Genomic DNA, 23,834 nt, shown 5'->3' on the forward strand with positions numbered 1-23,834 from the left:
GAAGGTCAGTTGGGTGCTTTTTTTCTGATGCTGAGCTAGCGGACTTTCACCACAGCCTCCGGCTCCCGAGTCTTCACTTGGTAAATCGAACTAATGTGATTTAAAACAACAACAAACCAGCACACGGGCCTTTTAGGTCCCCGCAGTTTAGCGGTGACTGACTGCTCCTCACCGGCACACCTACAGCTTATGCATGAGAGCCTGGTTAGCGGAAACCGGCTCTCAAACCTCGATCACCCACGTTAGCGCAGGAACTCAAGCAGTAGAATGTGAAAGGCTGAGAACCTTGCTTGGCCTGTGGTGCGGCCATCGGTCTGTCAGCACAAGAAGGTCTCGGCGCCCGAATGCACGGTCCCTACAGGCACTCAGAGCGACTATGAAGAGCGCTTTACAGTCTAGAGAGCTCGCCTCTCCACAGCTACACCTAATTCTTACAATTCCATTCTTCTGACAAGAGATCCATGATGGGGCTAGAGTGAACTGTTGGAGTGAAGCAAACAGGAACAGAAGGAGCTGGAGACACTCCCGGCTCAACATCCTTCCTGCTCCATCCCCGGACGGCAGGGCTGCCTGACCTGCAGCTGGTTTAGCCCGGTTTACAGAGACTACAGCCCCAGTCCTGGCAAAGTGAAGTCTAGGACGCAGTGGAGGACAGAGACTATTTGGAGACAGATGAGGGAAAGGCTGCGAATGGGAGGAAAATTCTTCCCCGTTTCTCCACAGCAGCCTCCTGATGTTCCATGTCCCAGAGAACCCTAGCTTCTCTAGACACCTCTCATATCTTCTGCCTCCAAGCAAAACATGGCAGGGTCTGGTTCCAAACGCCTTCTTAGGGATGTAAGGAAACACATCTTCAACTCATGTTCCAGAACATTCCCTGAGAGAAGGAACACGGGTTCTCGGCAGGGCACTGGTGCTCTGGAAAGGGGTTATGGGCAGGAAAATGCTGGCATGGCCCAGTTGCTAATGTCTTTGCAGCAGAGCCTTGTATTGTTTGGCTGGAGGCGTGGGCTTCCCTCAGAGAGAAAGAATGTCCAGAGGCACTGTGGACGGTCAGAGACATTTTCCGAGCCAGCCACACAGCCTTCCTGCACACCCAGCTGGTAGGAGCCGGCAGCTAAGACTGTCGGCAAGCTCACAAGAGCAAGACCTTTGTTTCTGCTTAGGTAAGATCGCCAGTGAGCGGGGGCACCGATCTGTGGACCTTATGCAGTCTATCCACGACCCTGAAGAGCTGTTAGGCAGCCGACACCTCCTCCCTCACCGGGCACAGCAGGCTCTAAGCCTCCGGACAGAGGATAGAGGTATAAAGGCTGCATTGTGTGGGAAATCTACGGCAGCAGTGACCCGGCCGGCCAGAATCAACAGGAACGTGAAAGCAGCATTTTTGAAACAACTCAAAAATCCTCAAAAGATGGGTCACCTCAGCTGCCTCAGGTAGTCGTGGCTTCCTGTGGTACAAAGCCCCGGCTGCGCTCAGGGATCACTGATGTCCAGCCTTTCCAGAAATCCATTCCTTTGTCTCTAAGACCACCTGGCTCTGGCCTTCCTCATTCCCTGATGGAAACACACCAGCTACAGAGTCACAAGGGAGTTCAACCCTCCACTCAACCCGCTACAGCACAGAGCACAATGGCATGGGAGTGCTCTGCCTGCCGCCCCACACCCAGGCTGCAGGGCTCATAATCACTGCGGACCATGTTCTTCCTCAGCCCCGGAGCTTTCCACCACGCGTCACCACCCACAACTAAAACTTCATCCACCTACCACAATTCGTCTTCCCATGCACCATGCCATCCTCTCATCTGACTTTGGAGTCAGGCTCTGATTTATGATCTCCCGCATCCCACAGGGCATCCTCCGCTGTGGTCCTTAGAAGCCTGTCTACTCCGTCTGCTCCAGGTCTCTATTCACAGCCCCCTCGCCCACCTCCCAGCATGGTCCTTTCCGTGTGGCTGTTCTAACAGAGACCCACAGTTTTCTGTATCAGTCCCCTGCCCAAGGTCAAAGCTCCAAGCTTTGTTTTCTGGCTCACTGGTGGCGAATTGTTGCCTCGCCCTTATATTTTAACTGATAATTGGATACAGTGTTCAAGATACACCCAACGATCCCAGTTCGAAACATAAGTAACAGATGTGAACATGGAGCAGAAAAACACAGGCCCACACAGTTGATCCATCAATCCATCAGAGGCTGGGGATGTAGCTCAGTTGGAAGAATGCTGGCTCAACAATCATGAAGTTCTCCACCCTGTACAAGCCAAGTGTGGTAATGCACACCTCAACTGTAATTCTGGCACTTGGGTGAGGGAACCAAGATGATCAGGGTTCAAGGTTCTACTGAAGTGCACAGCAAGTCTGGAGCCAGCAAAATCAACTATCATCATAAATGAAACAAATAAACTAATTAACTAGATTGGAAAGCACCTAGATAGGGCAGGATATCCAAGTATCTTCCCTGGGATATGCTTAGTGGTAAAGAAGCCAAGGGTTTGCACGGGTGTCCAGCAACCCATGGATCAAGGGCTGGGTCACTCTCACATGCTGCAGCAGAAATCTAGTCAGAAGCAATTATTAACACACCCACTTAAAGGACATATTACTAGGTCTTAGCCAAGCACATCATTAATTCCAGCATTCATGATGCAGAGGCAGGAGGATGTCTGGGAGTCCCAGGCTAGCCAGGGTTACATAGCGAGGCCCTTTCTCCCACAAATAAACAAAGCAACAACAAAAACTAATGATGGATAGTCTCCAGGTCATGTGGGTCAAAGAGTGTGGAATGGATACAAAGTGTCCAGGTCACCAGAACCAAAGGCTGAGGAATGGATACAAAGTATCCAGGTCACCAGAACCAAAGGCTGAGGAATGGATACAGGTCATCAGAGTCAGAAATATGGAATGTTCTAGATGGAAGGCATGTGTTAGGTGCAGTGAGCATTTCTGAGCTAGATTCTTTTCTACACAGGACATCACTGAAATAACTTTTTTGTAAGCATGAAATGATTTCAAAAACAAAACAAAACAAAACAAAAAACCTTAAAATTCATGTCCCACCCATACTGGTGTTGCACCAGCTGGAAGCAACCTAGCACTACACCCTGGCCCATCTACCAGATCATCTTTTTGTTGTTTTGTTTTCTGAAACATCATCTCGCTATACAGCACAGGCTGGCCTTGAACTCTTGACTTTCCTGCCTCCATGGGCTGGGATTACAGGCAAGCACACCATACAGACAGTCAGGTTTTAATTGGCATATTTCACGGCTTTGCTTTCCAACCTTAGTGGCTTCCTGCCTGGGGCTCCCCTTTTCCACTTGATGTTTTCCAGAACACAAGCTGGACCGGGGTGCTTAGCTCACCTGTGCTTCTCAGTCTAAGAGGGCTTTTCCTGGTCGACCTAAGAATTTTATCACTTTCTTGCTCTGAGACCACAGTTTTGGGCCAATGGGAGCCTGACCTGCCCAAGCAGGGCCTCCCATTGTGAGGAGTTCTGGAGCCTGTCAGGAAGCGTCTCATCACCCCACACATGACATCTGCAGCCGCAGCTATGGCACCCACGACTGCTACACTCACATCCCAGGACCTCAATCCCCCTGGTTAACTGGCAGGATGGGCAGGCCATATTGGTACTAAAGACCCACATCTAAGGCAACCTGCTTGCTCACCCTCCCTGCAGGTGTGTTTGATAGGAAAAGCTCTTCCGAGAAACCGACTGGCCTGAGCCTTTGTCTTGACACAGGTCTTGCTATGCTACCCAAGGGGGTCTTGGACCAGTGAGGTCAAGTGACACTCCTGTCTCAGACCCCTGAATAACTGGGAGCAGAGGTTCACACCCAGTGCTCTGGTTGCTGGTTTTGCAGATAACACCAGTCAGGCAACAGACATTTTTCTTTTACTTTGACGACCAGAAAACTTGAAGTCAGATTCAAGGCTAAACTCTGGTAACTATCTGTGTCCCAAGTTTCTCTGGTAAGGTCCCAACTTTATTTCCTCCTTTTCCCAACTCCTAACCTTCTCAATGTTTTATTCTGGCACCATGGATGTGTGTGTGTGTGTGTGTGTGTGTGTGTGTGTGTGTATGTGTGTAGGTCGAAGGACATGAGTTAGATCTCCGGAACCCAATGGCCCAATGGGGAAGGAGAGAACTGACTCCTTCAATTTGTCCTTTGACCTACACACACACACACACACACACACACACACACATTCACCCTAGACATCAGGTTTGACAAGCATCTTTCTCTATTGATCCATCTCGCTCAAAGATGGCTCAAGGGTTAAAGACACCTGTTGCTAAGCCCAATGACCCGAGTCCAATCCCTGGGATCCACACGGTAGAAGACAAGAGCTCCTTTAAATTGTCTTCTGACTGCTTTGTGCAAGATGTACCATGTGCTCACAGCTGCACAGACACATACAGGCAATAAACAATGTAACCACAGTAAAACAATTTTAAGTAGCTAGACCAGAAAAGAGAGGAAGAAAACCTGTAAAACATATGGTGAGCCAGAGTGATGCTTCCAAGTTCAAAACTGTGGCGCACGAGTCCACAGAACTTAGGAGGAAATGGTCCTGGCCCAGAAGTTCCCCTCTCAGGCTCCACCTGGCTGTGAACGTCTTCCCTGGTGAGATCACTGGGAGCTTGGCTAGCCAGCGGCCTGAGTGTGTGTTGGTGACAGTACAGATGACAATAATAATTGTTCTTTTGCACCGAGGCAGGAAAACACCAGGTTCCCCTCTAAGTCTCACAAGAGCCAGGGATTATAAGGGCCTTTTCTTGGTGTGGGGAAGGCTGGTGGGCGGCCAAGGTCACGGCCACCCAGGTAAGTTAGGGGAGTGGGGCAGACCTCAACTGTGAGGCCCTACTGCTGCCAACTATAAGTGCTTCTGTGGCAACCAGTATTCTGCGGAACCATTCTGAGGGGGCCGCTACATCTGCCTGTCGAGGAAGGCGTCTCACAACGAGATGCGTGGCTGGCTCCTATAAAATGGCTCCTTTCTTACCTTCACTAGTCCTGGCTGCCTCTCCCTCAAGCTTGAGAGCATCAAGTGGGCAGCTCCATCATCACAGAGCTGCCAGCACCCAGTGCCGTTCACAGGACCACACACACCAAAGATGAGCTCTAAGATTCATGTCTTTCTACTCTAACCGCTGATGTGGTGCCGAACTCTCCCCCCATCTGAGTGGCAGCCAAGGACGTCCAGCTGAAGCCCAGGGTGCAATTCCCCAGGGACCAGACCAGTTCCCTCTAGATTGAGCCATGACCTTGACCCAGCCAGACACCAAAAATGTCTGACCTTGTTCACTGTGGTAATCAAACTCCCAAGCGTGTCACAAACCTAGAGGATGATTAGAAGCTCAACAAAGACATGCACATAGACTGGCATGCAGTTCCTTCATGGGAACAATTATCCTAGTCACATCACAGAATGAGGCTGGTAACTGGTGACTTTAGGAGCTAGGACCTAATCTTGTCTTGGAGGTTACATGAAGGAGGCCGCAAGGCAGACAGCTCCTTCACAAAAACTTGGGCCTCTTGGTACTTTCTCACAACTCTCTTTCTTTTTAAGCATTTAATTTTATTTAGTGTGTGTGTGTGTGTGTGTGCTGTCCATGTGTAAGTATCTATCAAAGCATGCACTTAGAGCTCTGAAGACAACCTGTGACAACCCGTGGAGTTGGCTCTCTCCTTCCACCATGTGGGTTCCAGGGATTAAACTCGGGGTGTCAGTACCTGCTGACTCATCTTCCTAGATTTCTCTAGTTTGTGAGACAGCATCTGTGTAGCCCAGACTGACTCAGAGCTTTCCATCTTCCTGCCTTTACAACCCAAACCCCAAGATGGAAGTAATGTCACTATTCCTGGCTTCACTCTCTCATTGGAGGATGCATACAGTGAAAACAGCCTATAGGAACGCTGCTGTGAGCTCTTGGGTCAGAGTGGGTTGTGGGGATGAGAACAGCCCCTTGGTACTCTTTGAAAGTCTAAGGATTGGTATTTCCAACATTTAATGAACCGCACTTAAGTGTAATTCTCGTTAACTGTAGCAATGAATTTAATTAAGCTGTGGCAGAATCAATTTAACTCTTCACCCTGGCCCTCATCCGTCTCCACGACAGGACATTGCCCTTAATTTTGAAAGTTTAATATATGTTGAAGGCAAATCCTGAATTTAAAATAAAATCTTCTGGACTGTCGAGATGGCTCAGTGGGTAATGGCTATCGAACCTCCCAAGTTGGATCCCCAGAGAGGAGAGGAGAGAAAAGGTTCCCAGAGGGGTTACCATGCAGAGCACGGGAAGACACAAGCTCAGTACACCCAGTATGTCTACAGTGAGGGCACCGTGCAGACAGGAAATGCAGGCCTTCCAGGCATGGAGTCACCTTTGGATTCCAGTTCACAAGTCGGGCTGTAAGACTCCAGAGGACATCCAGGGCATGCCAGGCACTGAGGCTAGGGTCAGGAAGAAGAGTTCTTCAAGTCCCTCTGGCCCTGCTGGGCAAGCCTGATTTCTCACCACCACAAACTGGTACCACAGAGTGACAAATGGATATAGCTCCAGTTGTCACTCGGGTGACAGGTGAGGACGCACTGCCACAGTGCCCCTGCTATCTCGACACAGACTCAGTGGCTGTTTAACACCTCAGAGGACTTTGGCAGACTGTCAACAGAGGCTCCTAAGCTCTGACATCAGCCCTTGAACAGGCGGAGGGAGACCTGTGCCTGGACAGGCCACGGGCAGGGTTTGCAAAGGGCGAGCAGCTGGCGGTCTGCAGAGCAGGACAGGATGGTCCAAAGAGACACTGTGGAGCAGGGACAGAGGGCAGCCACACTTCCGGCAGCTACAAAGAGTAGAATCCCCTAGGGAACCCCAAGGCAAGACCCGCAGGGGAAGGAGTGTGGGAGAAATGCAGATAGAGGGGAGGGAGGGGTTATGGCTTAACCCTGAAACCACAAAGAACCCAGACGGCCAAGCCTGCTGCCCTGACCCAAAAATCCATTGGGCAGGGGACAAGAATGAAAGGTTTAGGGTTAGAGAGACAGCTCAGCGGTTAAGAGCACTGACTGCTCTTCCAGAGGTCGTGAGTTCAATTCCCAGCAACCACATGGTGGCTCACAACCATCTGTAATGGGATCTGACGCCCTCTTCTGGTGTGTCTGAAGACAGTGACAGTATATCCACATACATGAAATAAGTAAGTCTTAAAAAAAAAAAAAAAAGAATGAAAGGTTTAATGAAAGTGTTTAAGGACCTAATTCAGAAACACAAGATTGAAGAAGAAAACCCCACTCCTGAGCCACACTCGGGGGATGACACAGCTGTGTCACTCCCCTGTGTCCCACCTGGTACACAACCAACCATGCCTTGTGCCAGCCTAAGTGGCTCCCAGGATCAGGATCCAGAAGGCAGTGCCAGCTGGTCACCAAGTCCCACGGTCTTAATCCCACTGCTTCCAGAAGAGACCAGCCACTAGGTCCGTATAAACAATGCCAGGGGTCACTACGGGCTTGGAGGGCCTCCCCTCCTCGTCCATCTCCTGCATCTGAACATGATAATGCCCAGCATTTTCCAGAAGGTCCTTAGAGAAACTGTTAAGAGTTAGGCCCCCGAGGCCCCAGCATCTCCCAGGAATGTAGCCAGATGCAGGCTGCAGGCTGGGCACGCTTGGTGAGCTTCTCAGGCTAAAACACATATAGGCTCCCTCATTCTCCTGTGCCACAGGATAACACTTCCTAGAAATCACACCTGAGGAAGATGTCAAGCTCACACGTAACTAACAAACACAATGGGTCCCACACAAGATTTCCACCGGCTACTAACCAGCCCCAGGGGCTTTTCTCAGCCCCTTCAATTGTGTAAAAGCCGTGTGTGGGGAAAGAACCAGGTCATATTAGTAAGAGAAGCCACTGGAGGCAAGGGGTTTGAAAAAGCACACAGAGCTGCTACAGGAGGTGCAGGTGACCCGCCTTCATCACGGAGAGACAGGAGGAGGGGACTGCCTGCTCTATCTGGTCCCAAGCAACACACTTTGGAGTCCGCCTACTGAAAAAGACAAGGTTTAGGGGAGCAGGAGCTGTCCTGAGGGACAGTACGTGAGCAGTATGGGACAGGTTGGGGGCAGGGGGAAGGGCAGACAGAGATGTGGGGACTGGGAGAGAGAAGCAGAGAGGACCAGGAGGAGAACATTGAAACGTGGCCCTGGGAAGGGTCCAGGAGCAGTGTGGGTTGTTGGCAACCCAAGAACAACAGTCTGAATAAAAAGGCAGGTGAGGCCCAGAGGACTAAAGCACACGAACCAGTCTAATCTTAAGACCACCCTGGAGAGCAAACCAGCACAGCTGTCCGTCAGGATCATAGGGAAAGGGGGCGGGATACCCCTCCCACACCAGCCAACAGCGGTCGGCCATATAGGCAGTACTAACTAAAGAAAGGCTAGTTAAAAGTTGCTACACTGTATTGCCTAGTGAAAGACACACAGCAAACAAAAAACCAGGCCTTAGCCCTGAACACACGCCAGCAACAATGTAGCATTACCATCTTCAATCCACAGCTGCTGACACTGTAAGCAGAGCCCAAGGTTACAGCAGGGCAGCGGTAATCCAGCCAGAAAAGAGCCCCAAAGGAAGCATCTACTCCCACCCCACCCCACCCCACCAACTTCCCAGTCCTTCCTTCTACCTTAGAAACTGAACAAAGGCTGTTTACCATTCCGGGCCAATCCAAAGCAGATCTCTCCCTTACTCTTCTGCCTCAAACAAAACCACCTGGCCAGGGTTTGTTTTGTTTTTCTAGGAGAGGCTTAGGGAGGGAAGATCTGAGAATTCAAATGAACAGTGTCCGAGGAGAAAGGCAGCCTGAGGCCAGACCTAGACACAGAACTTCCTAGTTAGAAAGCAGGAAGAAGTCTTCTGCCTGAAAAGGGAGGTGAACTGTCAAGGTGAGCCAAGAAGCCTGAAAGGCAGCCTAGGAGGAAGAGCCGGAGCCAGACCTCCCAGCTGCACTCCCGGCCGGAGAGAACCCAGGACCCTGCTCCTTTTCCCTGAGGCCACACTGCTGTGAAATGGGCTTAGCTCTGCCAGAATGGACCTGATATCACAGGAGCTCCTGGCAGCGAACTCAAAGGGAAGTTCTGGTTCTGGTCCTGGGACTGCCTTAAGCTCCTCAGTCAGGTTCCCTGTCTGTGGGTCCAAAAGAACTGACTCATCTGAGCAGACCAACTGGACTCTAGAAGACCCCCTGGGCTACCAGCCTGGAGATACAACTCTAGCCCTCCCCCTCTCTTCCTCTCCCTCTTTCATCTCCCCCCCTCTTTCTCTCCTGCTCTCTCCCCCCCCCACACACGTTCGCATGTGTCTGTCTTTGCTTTTAAGCAGGTTCTCGCGATGTAACCCTGGTTGCTCTTGAACTCTGCAGGCCTCAGAGATCTTACTTCAGCCTCCAGAGAGTTGGGGTGACAGACCTGCACCACCATGCAAAGAACACAGAGGTGTCAATGTACTAACACCAACCCCCATCCATGTCAGAAACCCCCCACCCCCAAAGTGCCAAGCCAGGCAACATTCCCTTCTATATTTGTGAGAAGGGACCACAGACAGACACAGTTTCTTATCAGGGCTCTAAGTCCCTGGCTACAAACATCTTCAAGCATTCTGCTAATTAAGGGCAATTAAAGACAAAGCTAGCTCAATGCTCTCCCTGGCCCAGTGCCCAGAGAGGAAGGGACGGGTGGAGGGTAGAAGGAATTTTGACCCCAGGGAAGGGTCGCAGGAGCAGGGCACAGGAAGCTGCAGAGGCTCTGGGGGCCCCACCACCCTCATCAAACTCTCCTCCCAGTTCTGGGCCTGCACCCAACACCCAGATTCCACTGGCTCTCCTCCTACACACAAAGGCTGTGCAGCAAAAGGCAGCCCATTACTGCCCCAGGAGGCAGTACTTCCGGCCCCGGAACTTTAAACTTTAACCTGGGCCACAAGCTGCCCCAAATGGAGGTGGGAAGAGCCAATCTGCCCTTTACACCGTCTAGCATGATTGACAAGGACCTGGTAACTGCAATTGCGGTCACTTTGCTTTCTGCAGGTCAGGGATCCCCAGCCCGCATCAGCTTCACAAATAGCATGTGCCCTGATCAAAGTGGAAGGTTTCCCTTCCTTCACTCCAATGCACAAAGTCCAAAGATAAGCCAGACATGTTTCTAGAGTTTCTGCAAGAGTTGAAGCAGAACACAAGAGAGCACAGCGCTGGACACAGCACTGGAAGGCTGACCCGTTTCAGGGCCCTCCTTCCTTTTGCAAGCATTGGTCTTGATCCTCCCACAGTAAAACAGTTTTCTTTGTAAAGAATAGCCCTGAGGAGCTGGCTCAGCAGTTAAGAACACTTGTTGCCCCTGTAGAGGACCCAGGTTCAATTCCCAGCACCCACAGAGTAGCACATAACCATCCATAGGCATGAATGTAGTATATCCACATGCAGACAGAACATTCATACACATAAAATAACATTTTGTTTGGGGGTGGGGGCCCTAAACATTTGTTTACTGCACTTGAATATTTACATTCAGCAACCAGTTCATACTTCCGTTGGGCAGCCGGGCAGTGGTGGCACACGCCTTTAGTTCCAGCACTTGGGAGGCAGAGGCAGAAGGATCTCTGAGTTTGAGACCAGCCAGGTCTACAGAGTGAGTGTACCAGGACAGCCAGGGCTACACAGAGAGACCTCATCTTGAAAAACAAAACAAAACAAAACGAATGAAAAAAAAAAAGAAAAACAAGCAAAAGGAAATGATGTTCTGAGTTCAGAAGCAACAGCTTTGTCAAAAGCAGAGTGAAAAACACAGGGCATAGTACAATGATTATTAAACACAGACAAGAACTTTTGCAAGAAAATAAATATGGCAGGGGTCAGAGGGCTGAGCGGGCACAGTCCTTGCTGCCAAGCCTGGGGACCTGAGTTCAATCCATGGGATGGACCCACATGGGAGAAAACTGATTGCTTCAAACTGTTCTCTGATACACACACACACACACACACACACACACACACACACACGGAACAAGAAAAAGGGAATAAGTAGTATAGAGGAAAAAGACAGTTATTTGCCTCACTTTCCAAATGACATCCCATAATAAGGCAGATACGGGCTGCTGGTGTTTAGTAGTAGAGCATTTGCTTGGCCTGCCTGAGGGCCTCTCTTTTCATGATTAGTAGCCCTTCCTCCCCTAACCCGGTGACTAATTGGGTGCTGTAGATGCTCTCAGAGCCTTGTGCACAATGGGTAAACACCCCATCCCAAGTTTTCCTGTTTGTTGTTTTTAAGCTAAAACTGCCATCCTGCCTGATCAACTCCTAGAATTTCAGGTATGTGCTACAACTAGAAATGTAGACAGTAGCACTTCACCATGTAGCTTTGGCTGGCCTGGAACGTGCTAGGTAGAGCAGGCTAGCTCGAACTCATAGAGATCCCCTCTGGTGAGATTTACGAGCTTGGAGGGCCATCCTGGGCTTCCATTAAGACACAGGTAAAACCGAGTGTTTTCTCAACCACAGCAACAGCGTTCTTTACCTGCTTCCCAGACCTACGAACAAATGCCAAGTGGGCTTACCTGAGGTTCAACTTCCGTTCTTCATCGCTGCCAGCCTCCAACTACAGAGAGAGGAGAGAGAGAATGTGATCCCACAGGTGCCACTACTGACCGTCACAGCAGGCTTTCCTGGTGCCCAGCAAAGATAAAAGTCCTCCAGGAAGGAAGCTGCTGACTGAGACACAGCCCTGCCCTCTCCTTGCCAAGCCCATGTGTGTAGTTCCTCTGAGTCAGTCTCTCCACAAGTTTTCAGGTTTCCTAATGTTTTCCCCTTCCCGCCACAGCCTAGAGACAGCCTCGGGAAAAGTCGAGCCCCTACGGCACGGTTTCCCAACACGCCCTTTCAGACCTTGACTAAGACACAATGACTCTGAGCCTTATTTTGGTTTTGCTTTTAAAGGAAATGGCGTTATGTTTTAAGAAAATCTATTTCTTTGTTGAGACAGGCACACCAGTGAGCCCAAGGAACACCATCTAAAAACTCCATCCCAAAGAAGGACCGCACACCTGTCACCATGGCTACCAAACAGGCTAAGGCAGGGGAAACACTTCTTGGGAATCTGAGAGCAGCCCAGACAACTCAGCAAGCAGGCATGTCCAAAATCAAACCTAAAAGAAAAGCCATTCTAGACCAGACTTTGGCCATGGAAGGTAGCCAGACACTGAATTCTAAATGTATACATCTTGACCCCACGACTACTTTTGCCCCTTCTAGGAGAAAACACAAAACGAGAAGAAAACGCAAGGCGGCCCAGGGAGAGTTGACCTGTTTTTGTTTGTTTGTTTGTTTGGTTGGTTTGTTTTGTTTTTAAGCATCCACTGTGTGGAAGAGAATGCTGGAACAATGTGATGGCCAGGACAGACACAAGACTGACTGGGGACCATCCAGCCAGAGGTCAAGGGCAGCAGGAACTGGATCCAGAGCCAAGGTAGGAAGGGAACTGGGCAGTATGGGTTATACACCAAGAGGAGACCATTTTCACCAAGAATGAGTGTTCCATAAGGGGTCCCCCTTATATGAAGATTCTATGTACGACTTTATAGATGCTCACACAATGGACCATGTTTGCTCCTGGGCTGTAAAGGAGAAAAGGAAACCAGGGCAGGCCCCACACAACACAGCACCAGACAGAAGCAAACTAGCAGTGATCACCACATGTAAGAATTCCTTTGACAAGGGCTGCTGGGGCATTTTTTGGAAGGTTCTACTGGCATCTAGCGGGAGGAGCCCAAGTTGCTGCTAAAGGAGAAGTGTCTGCCTCTGAGTGTCAGGGGTTAGCAGTCAGAAGCTCTGGTCCAACATGTGTGCAGATTGGCCTATGCCCGTGAAGAAGAGAGACCTTGCACATCTGTCAAAAACAATGTCACTACACACTCCGGGAAAGGTTTATTATGTGTCTATTTCTCGGCTCCCACATTCTCACAAAGGAATTCATATAAGGATAACTGGAAAAGGACAAACATGGGCTGTGATTTCCTTTCCCAGGCTTCACACGTAGCCCAGCTCTGTGAGGAAGCCACTGTATCGCTGACTCATAAGAGAGATGGCATGTGAGTAAGTGACTGGGCACAGGCTCCACAACCATTTTCTTCTTAGTCACCACCTGAGATTTTCCACTGAAACGTGACAGAAGGTCAGGGATGCCAGGAAAGCGGGAGATGGCAAAGGCCAACCATCACCCCAAAGAAATAATCCAGGCTCCTCCCAAGAGCTGACTCACTGGGAGAGAGGAAACCAAGTGGTGAGCTGGACCCTAGGAGCACCTGCTGTCTCCTCTCTGCCTTGCTTCTGGCCTAGGCACGTTCGGAAGGCGGCTCTGCCTTCCCAGGAACATCCCAGCCTGCTCCATCACTGGTGACAAATGCCACTTGTGCTCAAGTTAAAGAAAAGCCATCTGGGAATTCAGGGTTTGTGTATGTGTAGGTGTGTGGCATGTGTTCCCATGCATACATGTATGTGTATGTGGACGTTGGAGATGTCAGTGTCCTCCATGTTGAGTAGGGCCTCTCACCCCGGCCATTGTTAATTTCACTAGTCCGACCATGCATCCTGTTCTGGGGATTTCCTGCCTCCACCTTCCACATCCCTGGGATATAAAAAGTCAAGTGGGCTCCGGGCCTCCTCGCCCTTTCAGCACTGGCTTTATTCTGAGCTCCCTTACCTTATCTGGTCACTGGAACTTAGTTTTAAAAATTGTCATATAGGGGCTGGAGAGATGGCTCAGTGGTTAGAGCACTGACTGCTCTTCCAGAGGCCCTGAGTTCAATTCCAGCAACCACATGGTGGCTCACACCCATCTGTAATGGGGTCTGATGCCTTCTTCTGGTGTGTCTGGTGTATTCATATAAATGAATAAAAAAATTCTTTTGGCAAATTGTCACATGATGATTTAGAATGTGGGCTGGGAGAGGACTGCAGACGACTCAGCAGCTAAAAGCACTTCCGGAGGAACTAAACGCAGATGATAGTACACACGAGCCCCCGGAACCCTAGTTCCACAGGGTCCAACATCCTCTTCTGCTCTCTGTGGGCACCTGCACAGCCCATAAACAGACAGACACATGCACACCTTGATGGAATTTTTTAAATGTGGACAGTGTGTGCAATAGTATGTACACACAAGGTTCAGTTTAACACTTAGCACTACATAATAATAATAATAATAATAATAATAAGATTTTTTAAAGTCCTAATCAATGTCCAGAAAAAATTTTACCCCATGCAATGGATTATTCACTTGTAAAAAGGAATGAAACGGACGCATGGATAAGACACAGCATGGGTAAACCTTGAGACTGTCAAGCTAAGAGGGAGATGCCAGACAGACAATATTGCATGTTTCCTGTCACACGAAGTACAGAGTAGGCAAATATAGAGACGGAAATTAGGGACCGTCTGGGGTGGGGATGAAGGCGAGGGACTGAAAAACTGCTGGACTGCGAGGTGCCCCGCACAGCACCGACTTGTGTCTGCTAACACCAACTTACATACTTCCCAAAGGTAAAGCCGCAGGCTGTGAGTTACATCCCAACTTAAAAAGATTAAGAGCCTAAAAATGTGTCTAATGCAGGAACAGGAAGCCACCAGGTGTTAAATTACCAAAACAGCATGGAAGTTTGCTAGACGTTCAGGCTGAGAGGCAGGTATGGAGGGTAGGTGGTTCTGAAATGACAACATCTGGGCTGCAGAGGCAGGGGGCCAGTCCCAAGTCTGAGACCAGCTTTGTCTGCATAGTACTAGGTCAGACAGAGCTACATGAGAAAGGAAGGGAGGAAGGAAGGGAGGAAGGAAGGGAGGAAGGAAGGGAGGAAGGAAGGGAGGAAGGAAGGAAGGAAGGAAGGAAGGGAGAGAATTTCAGTTGCAAAGGCCTGTACTGCCCCTCCCTGCTTCCCTAATAAACTCCCGCAGTTTTGTAGCAAGAACACAGATCAGGGGATAAAAAGCACTTTGTAAACTGATGTAGGAGAACTGAGCCGTGTGAGAAGAGAGTCCTTACTACAATCTAACTTCTCAGTTGCCCTGCCTAATTGTGTGCAAAGAGGAGGCAACCAGAACCTTCTGCCTGCAGATAAAACTCATGAAAGAGTCTCAGACAGAGAAGGCCCTGGAGGCTTAACCTCACAACCACTCTGCAAATGTGCCTGCCAGTCCCCGCAAGACGAGCCCCAAAACACGGGCACGCAGGGGTGCTGAGCCGAGTCTCACGCAGGCACACAACCCGGGGAGAGGGCCCAGACTCCAGCTGGCAACTTCCTGGGCCTGCGGGGCTGGTCGAGCACAGCGGGGCGTCCCCTGCAGCCGACTGGGTCATCCGGGGTTTACTCGGAGGCCTTAGGCTCATAAGGCGCGGGGTAATGAGACCGGCTGGGGTAGCACAGCCTGGAGCAGGCCGTCCTGGGGACCAGGACACTCCGGTCCCCATCTACCCCGATTCAGCAGCACGAGCCCAGGCCCGTAGCGCACCCGGGGGACCGCGCAGCCCAGAGCGGACCAGAGCCTTTCCCGGTGCCCTGCGCGCTGGCAGCATCCCCCACGACCCCGGTCCGGCGCATGCTCAGTCACCGGGACGCGCGGACGCCCGCACCCTAAGGGCGGACGCACCTCCGCCTCACACCTTGCGGGAGGGCGCGGCCGGGCTCACCTCGCTGTTGCTTGCGGAGGACGACGCGGCGCTGGGCGTGGGAGAGCGCTGCAGGGTCACCAGGGCCATCGCGGCGCGGGCCCGGCCCCGGGCCTCCAGCAGCCGGCCGGGCAGCCGCGCCGGGCCCGCCCCTCGCTCCCTCCCTCCTCCCTCCCGCGTCCACCTCCCCCCTCCCCCCCAACCGCGTCCGCCCGGCCCGCAGCGCTCAGGCAGTGATGCGCATGCGCCGGTGGCCGGCCTGGGGCGGGCCCCGCCGCGCGCTCATGGCCACTAGCGCGCGCCCCCGCGGTGGCTGCAGCCGCCCGGCCTGGGCCCCCTCCTCCGCGGCCAGACTCGCGGGCAACGTAGGGAAACCGAGGCCCGGGAGGCGAGGCCAGCAGAGCAAAGCTCGCAGACTTTGTACAAAAGGCGCACTCTTACTCTTTCGGGAAAGTTACTCTGCCCATAGAAGTGCGGGGCCTCTCGTATCCAGAAGCCAATCCGGTTCCTCCCCCACCCCCGGACTGTTAAATCCGCTTGCAGAGTTACTTTGAGTGGGGTTGGGGTGTAACCCAGTAGCGGGGTGCCCCGCCGACTCAAGGTCCTGGATTCCAACGCCGGCACCGCCAAGGGCTGATCTAATCTGCGAATTCCTTCTGGTGTCTAGAAAGGCAGACTAGCCGGTGGGGCGAGGAAAGGCTTTCTCGAAGGACTACTCCTTCGATCTGAAGCAGGATCTCTGCGAGCAGGATTAACCGAGGGAGGGAGAGGGAGAACTGTGCGCCCGCCAGAGGCCTGCCCAGGGACGGTAGTGGGGAGGAGTGGGCGCGTTGCATTGGCTTTGGAAAGGTTGTCAGTGGACCTACGGAGCCCTGGGGTGGAGGGAGTGCAGGGTGAGGCGCCCGGCGCCTGTAAGGAGTGGATGGGCCCCAGCAAGGCGGTACTGGGCAACTTGGTAGCAACTTCAATTTCACAGAGCCCCCAACCCCTTACCCTGGACCTCTCCTAGTGCCCAAGCCTTGCTGATTACAGGTCTCCAGTCCCACTCCACCATCCTCAAAGGCCAAGGAGAAACCCAGGAGACCTGGCTCCTCCCTGCCTCTTCCAGGTCTTGAGGGTATTAACAGTCTCCGTCCTCAAAGAGCATTGTCTTTTTAAATTTTTATTTATTACTCTGTGTGTGTGTGTGTGTGTGTGTGTGTGTGTGTGTGTGTGTGTGTGTGACATGTGTAAGAATACATGCACGAATCAAATTCAGGTCGCCAGCCTTAGTGGACAGGCTTCTTTATTTACCCCCGGAACCGTGGAGCCAGCCTTCAAAGGGGACTTTCAGCTGAATTACGCCGGAGTGGGAGGACGTTTCCAGTTGCTCATATCTAACGGCCACCTGATGCCAACAGTCCCAGTTTATAAAGATCTGAGGGTGACGCCGGTATCTGCCTGCTCTGTCGACACAAAGTATCCTCTGCGTTTTCAGAATGCAACTATGTCAAAACAGAGGACTGGGTATTTTTGTCTGTGAACTTGGTCCACAGTTTTTCAGCATTAAGTAACTCAGTTTTCAAATTGGCAACACCCACCCATCAGGGCTCGCCTCTGTTTGGAGATATTCTTTGGCTGATAGATGAGCTCGAGAGAGAGAGAGAGAGAGAGAGAGAGAGAGAGAGAGAGAGAGAGTGTGTGTGTGTGTGTGCGCGCGCGCGCACGCGCGCACGCGCGCAGGTGTGTGTATCATGTGTGCACATTCGTGTACGTGTGTGTTTGTGTGCATGTGCATGAGTGTGTGTGTATATATGTGAGTGTATGAGTGCATGTGTGTGTATGAGTGTGTGTGCACGTGTATATGTTTGTGGGTGTATATGTATATATATGAGTGTGTGTGTATATGTGTGAGTGTATGTGTGTAATATGTATGTGGGAGGGTCACATGCATGCCATAGCTTGCTGCAGAGGTCAGGACAGCTCTGTGGAGTCAGTTCTAAAGTTGTAAGGTTGTGGGTGTGATCAGTTAGAGCAGAGAGGACCTTCGAAGCCCTCTGTTAGCATCAGGCTCAGGATTCTGAAACTTCCTGGTGTCCACATCTGTGTTCCTGCTGTGCATACGGCCTTCTTATGATTCACATTTGAATGTTTGGGGATCCCCAGAGAAGACAGTTCCTAGGATTGCTTAGAGGTGGTGTGCTGGCTGGTTTTATGTCAACTTGACACAAGCGGAAGTCAGAGGAGAGAAGGGAATCTCTACTGAGAAAATGCCTCCATGAAATCTGGGCTATTAGCAAGCCTATAGGGCATTTTCTTAATTAGTGATTGATGGGGGAGGGTCCAGCTCATTGTGGTTGAGGTTACCCCTGGGCTGGAGGTCCTGTGTTGTTTAAGGAAGCAGGGTGAACAAGTCATGAGGAGCAAGCCAGTCAGCAGCACCCACCCCTTCGTGGCCTCCAGGTTCCTGCCCTGCTTGAGTTCCTGTCCTGACCTCCTTCAGTGATGGACTATGATGTGGAAGTGTGAGCTGAATTAACCCTTTCCTCCCCAAGTTGCTTCTGGTCACAGTATTCTAGTACATCAATAGTGACCCTGACTGACAGGTGGATCTGGAATTGTCTCCTATCCAGTCCATGGCAAGGGCTGGTTCTAATGCTCTTGGTCTAACCTCTACCTACACCCCTGCCACTGGGCTGTACACAACATGCTGTCTATGGGGCTAACATCCTTGTCCTGCTGCCCTGGCCTTGCTGCCTCCTCCCACACAGAAGCCCTCCCCAAACCAGCCCCACCCTTCTCACTTCCTCCTTCAGCTGAAAGATTCCTGTTCTATAGTTAGACATCACCTCCCCAGGGCCTTCTCTACCACCAGGAGGTGTCCTTTCCAGGACAATAGAGCCCTGTCCCCTTACACACACACACACACACACACACACACACACACACACGTGTGTCAGACTGCATTCATGCCATTACCTCTGTATTAATCACCCTGTACCTCAGGCATTCAGCCAGGAACATCCCTAAGAAAGGGCTCAGGGAGCAGGCTGGGATTGGACTGAGGCGGGGGTGGGGATGGGGGGACTGCCAAATATTTAAAGACATATTCTCACAAATTAGTGACGGACACTATTATGATTTGTTACTGTTTTCATTTGTGTGTGTGTGTGTGTGTGTGTGTGTGGTGGTGTGTGCATGTAGACGCCCGTGGAGGCCAGAAGAGGGTGACACACCAACGTGGAGGTACCAGCTGCTGAGTTCTGCTCCTCTGCTGGAACAGCAGGCACTTCTGATGGCAGGTCCACCTCTCTGGCCCTGAGCTAGCACTTCAGGAAAGAAACACTAGTACAGAGATCTCTATGGACCCGAACATCAAGACTTGACAGACAGACAGACACCACGTTTGTGACTTTTTTCTCTCTCTCACCCCAGGCTAAGCAAGGTGTGTTATTGATTTGATTCTGTTTTGATTCCAAGGCTTGAATCTTAGGGCTGGAGAGATGGCTCAGTGGTTAAGAGCACTGGCTGTTCTTCCAGAGAGCTGGGTTCAATTCCCAGCACCCACCATGGCAGCTTGTAACCATCTGAAACTCCAGTTCCTGGATCAGATGCCTTCATCTTGGCCTCCTCGTGCATACAAACACAGCTCCTGTACACATAAGATGAGATAAAAAATATTTTTAAAAGATTGAATCTTCTTTTTTTTATATAAAAAGAAGGAACATAGATTTACTAAAGAAAATCAAGACCTTTCAGGAGAGGCAGAGGCTATGGAGAAATACTTTAAAAGCTTCCTCCTAAACCCTTCACTGGGCACAGCAGGTGACTTTGATCTGGAGACCTGTAAAACAGTGGGAAGGAATTCTTCCCCAGCACCCGCCCCTACTCTGCCAATGCAACTTTTAAGGAACTCAGAGGGGTGCCAGTTGGAAGAACTCTGGAGGCTCCATGCAAACCATAGAATTTCTTTGTGTGTGTGTGTGTGTGTGTGTGTGTGTGTGTAAAAATCATGTTAGACCTGAGCAAAGTTTAAAAAGCAAGATTGTTTTCAAGTCACTGAGTGTCCCAGCCTAGCCTCAAACTCACGATCTTCCTGCCTCTTTTGCCAAAGTGCTGTGATTACAGGCGTGTGCCCTCACACCTCCTCCCAGGCTTAATGACTCCTAAAAGTGTTGGATTTTGAGAGATGGCTCAGTCTGTGAAGTGTCTGCCGTGCAAGCATCTGGGTTCAGATCCTTAGTACCTGCTCAAAAACAGTGCATAGGAACATGTGCCCGAAAACCCAGACTCAGAGTTGGGGAGCAAAGAGATTCCTCGGAGTTAATTGACCGTCAGCTTGGCAGAATTCGGTGAGGAGTCCCAGCTCATAAAGCAAGGTGACAAATGGTTGAGGAGACCTTATGACTTCTGGTCTCCAGATACGTGCAAACATGCCTGCTCATGCATGCAAACATGCCTGCATGTGTGCATACTTCATGTGTTACTGAGATATCACTTCTTGCCTAGGCATTATGTAAGGCATTGTTTGGTACATGTGTTGAAGATGAAGTTTGATAGCAGGTAATGTCACCAAATTTCACCATCACCACAAACCCCAGGTCACTCCACCCCGTCACTTCCTCCTGAAAGACTTCCCTGGCCTCTGGCTGGGTCTGGTGGCAATAATGTTTGGGGCCTGTTTCATGTACACTCTGGTTCTTTGTGGGTTTTTTGGGGTTTTTTTGTTTTTTTGTTTTTTTTTTTTTTTTTTTTTTTTTTTTTTTTTTTTTGCTTTTTATGTTTTTGGTTCAGTTTGGGTTTTTCAAGACTGGATCTCACTGTGTAGCCCAGCCTGTGCTGGAACTCACTATGTAGACCAGGCTAGCCTTAGTCTCACAGAGCTTTGCTGCCTCTGCCTCGGGGTTGGTATTGGGACTGAAGGCCTGAACCATCAGTCATGTCTGGTAGGGGATATTGGTTCTTGTCACACAGAGTGAATCTCATGAATGAGGAAGTAGTTACATAGGGCAGTTAAGCTGCTCACGGAAGGTCACAGTACCAGGAACGGATGAAGCCCCGTGGCTCTGCTTCAGAATTCAAACAATGGCCGTGCCTTCAGGACAGCCTAGGAAGAGGGGGTATGACAACTCTGATGGGGTTTTCTTGTTAGGAGCAAAGGACTTGTGGCTTCTCCTTTAACTACTAGTTCCTAGAGCCCTGGAATGGTGAATAAAGTGTGTATATCCCTGTCCTCTGAGCATGTCACCCTGTGGAGACAGCAGGAGGTATGTTCAGTGCTGAGTGAGTGTACACGCGCCATCTCACGGAGGAGTGCTGAGTTTATGGATGTTTGACTGGGGGTTGAGCAGGTGGCTCAGCAGTTCCTGCTGGATGCTCCTACAGCCGGATGGGGTGGGCTGGGAGTGGGGCTGGGGTGGGCATACGGTAGGGTGGAAGTGGGGTTGGGGTGGAGGATGGGAGTGGTGTGGCAGGATAGGAATGGGGTTATGGGGGATGGGAGTGGGGGGGTAAGGTAGGGGTGGATAAGTTAGGGGTGGGAAGGGAAGTTTGTATAGAAGTCCTCTTTAGGGACCAGCACTCAGCTGTCTCAGCTCATTAACCAGTTAGGAGACTCTGCAGTTTAATGTTGCCATCACATGAAGAAGCTTCTCTGGCCATAGGTGAAGGCAGCACTGATGTACATGTAGGTAGCATAACATTTAGCAAAACAAAAGTAGTAGGTTCCTCCCTAAGACCTGTGACCTATGACCTGTGACCTCTTGAGCCCTGGGCTTTGGCCATCAGGCCTGAAATCTTCCCAAGATTAAAAGCTATTGGCTGCCCCCAAAACGTCTGTGCCATTATTGCCAGGTGAGCACATCTCACCTGGCAGGTCAGCGTTGTAGGGTGCGGGGCCATTGTTGTCTTTTCTTGGCCCGGAGCCTGCATGGAGCCTTTCAGCACTGGGAACTACCCACCAGGGAGCAAGTTTCCAGGTAAATTTCAACCTCACTGCTCTGTGTCCGGTCTCCAACATGTGTTGTCTTAGCCATTGGTTTTACCACTTAGTTCTGGAAGATAGCCAAGAATAGTGGTAGACTCCTTGACCAACAACTCATAAAGGGGCACCCACAACACTGGGATTTTCATAGAGTAGCCCAACCATGTGGGCTCCCTGTGTTCAAAGCCCTCCTATTAGAAAACAATGAGTCTTAAGAAAAATCTATGTAATCTTCAACAGGGCATGCAGAAGGACATTGGGGGGGGGCTTTTATATATTCAATTAATGGTAGAAACTCTAAAGAAAAAAAAGGCAAATTAAAAATAAATTTTTGAGATGTCTGGAGAGATGTCTCAGAGGTTAAAATTACCGACTGCTCTTCCAGAGGTCCTGAGTTAAAATCCCAGCAACCACATGGTGGCTCACAACCATCTGTAATGGGATCTGACGCCCTCTTCTGGTGTGTCTGAAGACAGCCACAGTGTACTCATATATAATAAATAATTTTTTTTTTTTTTAAAGTTGCTCCTGGAGCAGCAATTAAATGCAGTCTCAGCCCTTGGGAGGCTGAGGCAGGAGGATGGATGCCTATAGTTGGACTATCTAGTGTGATCAGGCCTCAAAACTAAACAAACAAATAAAATGGAGAGAGCAAGAGAGCAAGCCAGGAAGCAGAGTGTTTGCCCAGCATGCAGGAAGCCCTGGATCTCAGCCCCAGCACCCAGCGGGCAGCAGGTCCAGCACACCTGTAATCCTGGCAGGAAGGACACCGAGGCAGTAGGACCAGACATTCAGGGCCATCCTCAGCTTGGCAGCAAGTTAGAGACCAATGGCCGCCGTGAGACTCTAACTGGACTCCAGGCAGAGGGCTTGTTTACTGGCCACGTCTCCATCCGACCCTGGCTTCTGACTGGAGAATTCTCTCGGGTTCTGTCCTGGCCTGAGTGTATTTGAGGGTGACTAGGGGAGCTGTGTTGTTCATCAACCAGGCAGTGGATGGAACGACCTTTACTCTGGCTTCCACTGCTCTGGGGCCTCTGATTTCAAGGATTATCACTTCGAGCCTCTTCTGAGTGACCTGGGGAGATCATTTCTCACTGAAAGAATGGAGGGAGAGGAAGAGAGACAGGAGCAGAGATCCAGAGAGATAGAGACAAAGAGACACACCAAGAGGCAGAGAGATAAAGAAACACACAGAGAGACAAAGAGACAGACAGAGAGAGAGGGATATGGAACTGTAGTTTGTATCTAGTTTGGGGCTAACACATTCTCATAAAAGCTTTCTGACTGGGCATGTCATAGTTTCCAGTGAGCGTATGCAGAAGAGCCAGCTCGGGGACTTCGGCCGGCACACACTTGGCTCTCAGGGTCCTGGACCCCAGCTCTGCTGTGACAGTCCTGGAGAACCTTAAAGGGCTGGTTCAGCTGAAGTGTTCAGAACTGCTCTCCTCTGATCACCCAGACACAGAGAGCTCTGTAGGATGGGAAAAAGAAACAGACTCAAACGCAGCTCACTTTTATGAACCCCAAGTGCATCAGCGTCAGGAGAAACCCTTGCTAGGTGTGAGAGACGTGACTGTCGAACGAGGGAGAAGTAAGAAGTGAAAAGTGGGCTGTGCCCTGGGGTGCTTGTTATTGTTATGTATAAACGGGCTATGGCTACACCTCAGAGGTTTGGTGCCCCGGGCTCTCACCCCTGTCCCACATGCTCCCTTCACCATCTTCCTTCGTGGAAGCTGAAGTAGAAGACTGGACCGTCACAGCTCCCTAGTTTTATCTGTTCAGGTGGATGTGTTCTGGTCTCATCATCTCCCAGTCCGAGGTCTAGCCTTGGCAGAAGAAGCAGGGGAGGTCTAGCCTTGGCAGAAGGCGGACCTGGAGTCCTGCTGCTTCCGTCTCTGGGACACTGAAGCAGAGAGCCACACGTCCTCACAGCCCAGGCAGGCGTCCCTGCTCAGCCTCATCTGTTCAGCGTTCCAGAACAGCAGTGAGCTAGCTAGCTGGCCGGGAAGGCCCTGTCCTGTGCCTTTGGCCCGTGGTGGCCCAGGGAACGGACCTCCCCTCTGCTGGGGTGCACTAAGGGGGGGGAGAGGCTCATCTCCAGCTGGCTTGTGCCTATGAACCCCTCCCTCCCCGGAGGCCTGTCCACAGGGGCTTGGGATCAGC

At 50.9% G+C, this 23,834-nt stretch overlaps 1 protein-coding gene across 2 annotated transcripts in view; it reads right to left on the reverse strand.

The window, feature by feature from the left end:
* Nucleotides 1-15,857, reverse strand: part of SSH1 (slingshot protein phosphatase 1) — a 54,061-nt gene extending 38,204 nt beyond the window's left edge. Inside the window, exons 1-2 of one of the 2 annotated variants that reach the window (XM_080940980.1) lie at nucleotides 15,728-15,857; nucleotides 11,607-11,647 (exon numbers count right to left, since the gene is read on the reverse strand). In XM_080940980.1, coding sequence (XP_080797106.1) covers nucleotides 11,607-11,647; nucleotides 15,728-15,796 — 110 coding nt within the window. In that variant the 5' untranslated portion in view covers nucleotides 15,797-15,857. Of the gene's footprint in view, nucleotides 1-8,712; nucleotides 8,827-11,606; nucleotides 11,648-15,727 lie in introns of those variants that run through there. The other variant, XM_080940981.1, reaches the window with a different exon arrangement.
* Nucleotides 15,858-23,834: the final 7,977 nt, after the last annotated feature.

This window comes from Micromys minutus, assembly GCF_963924665.1.
Source record: "Micromys minutus genome assembly, chromosome: 29".
In the NCBI taxonomy this organism is placed as follows: Eukaryota; Metazoa; Chordata; class Mammalia; order Rodentia; family Muridae; genus Micromys; species Micromys minutus.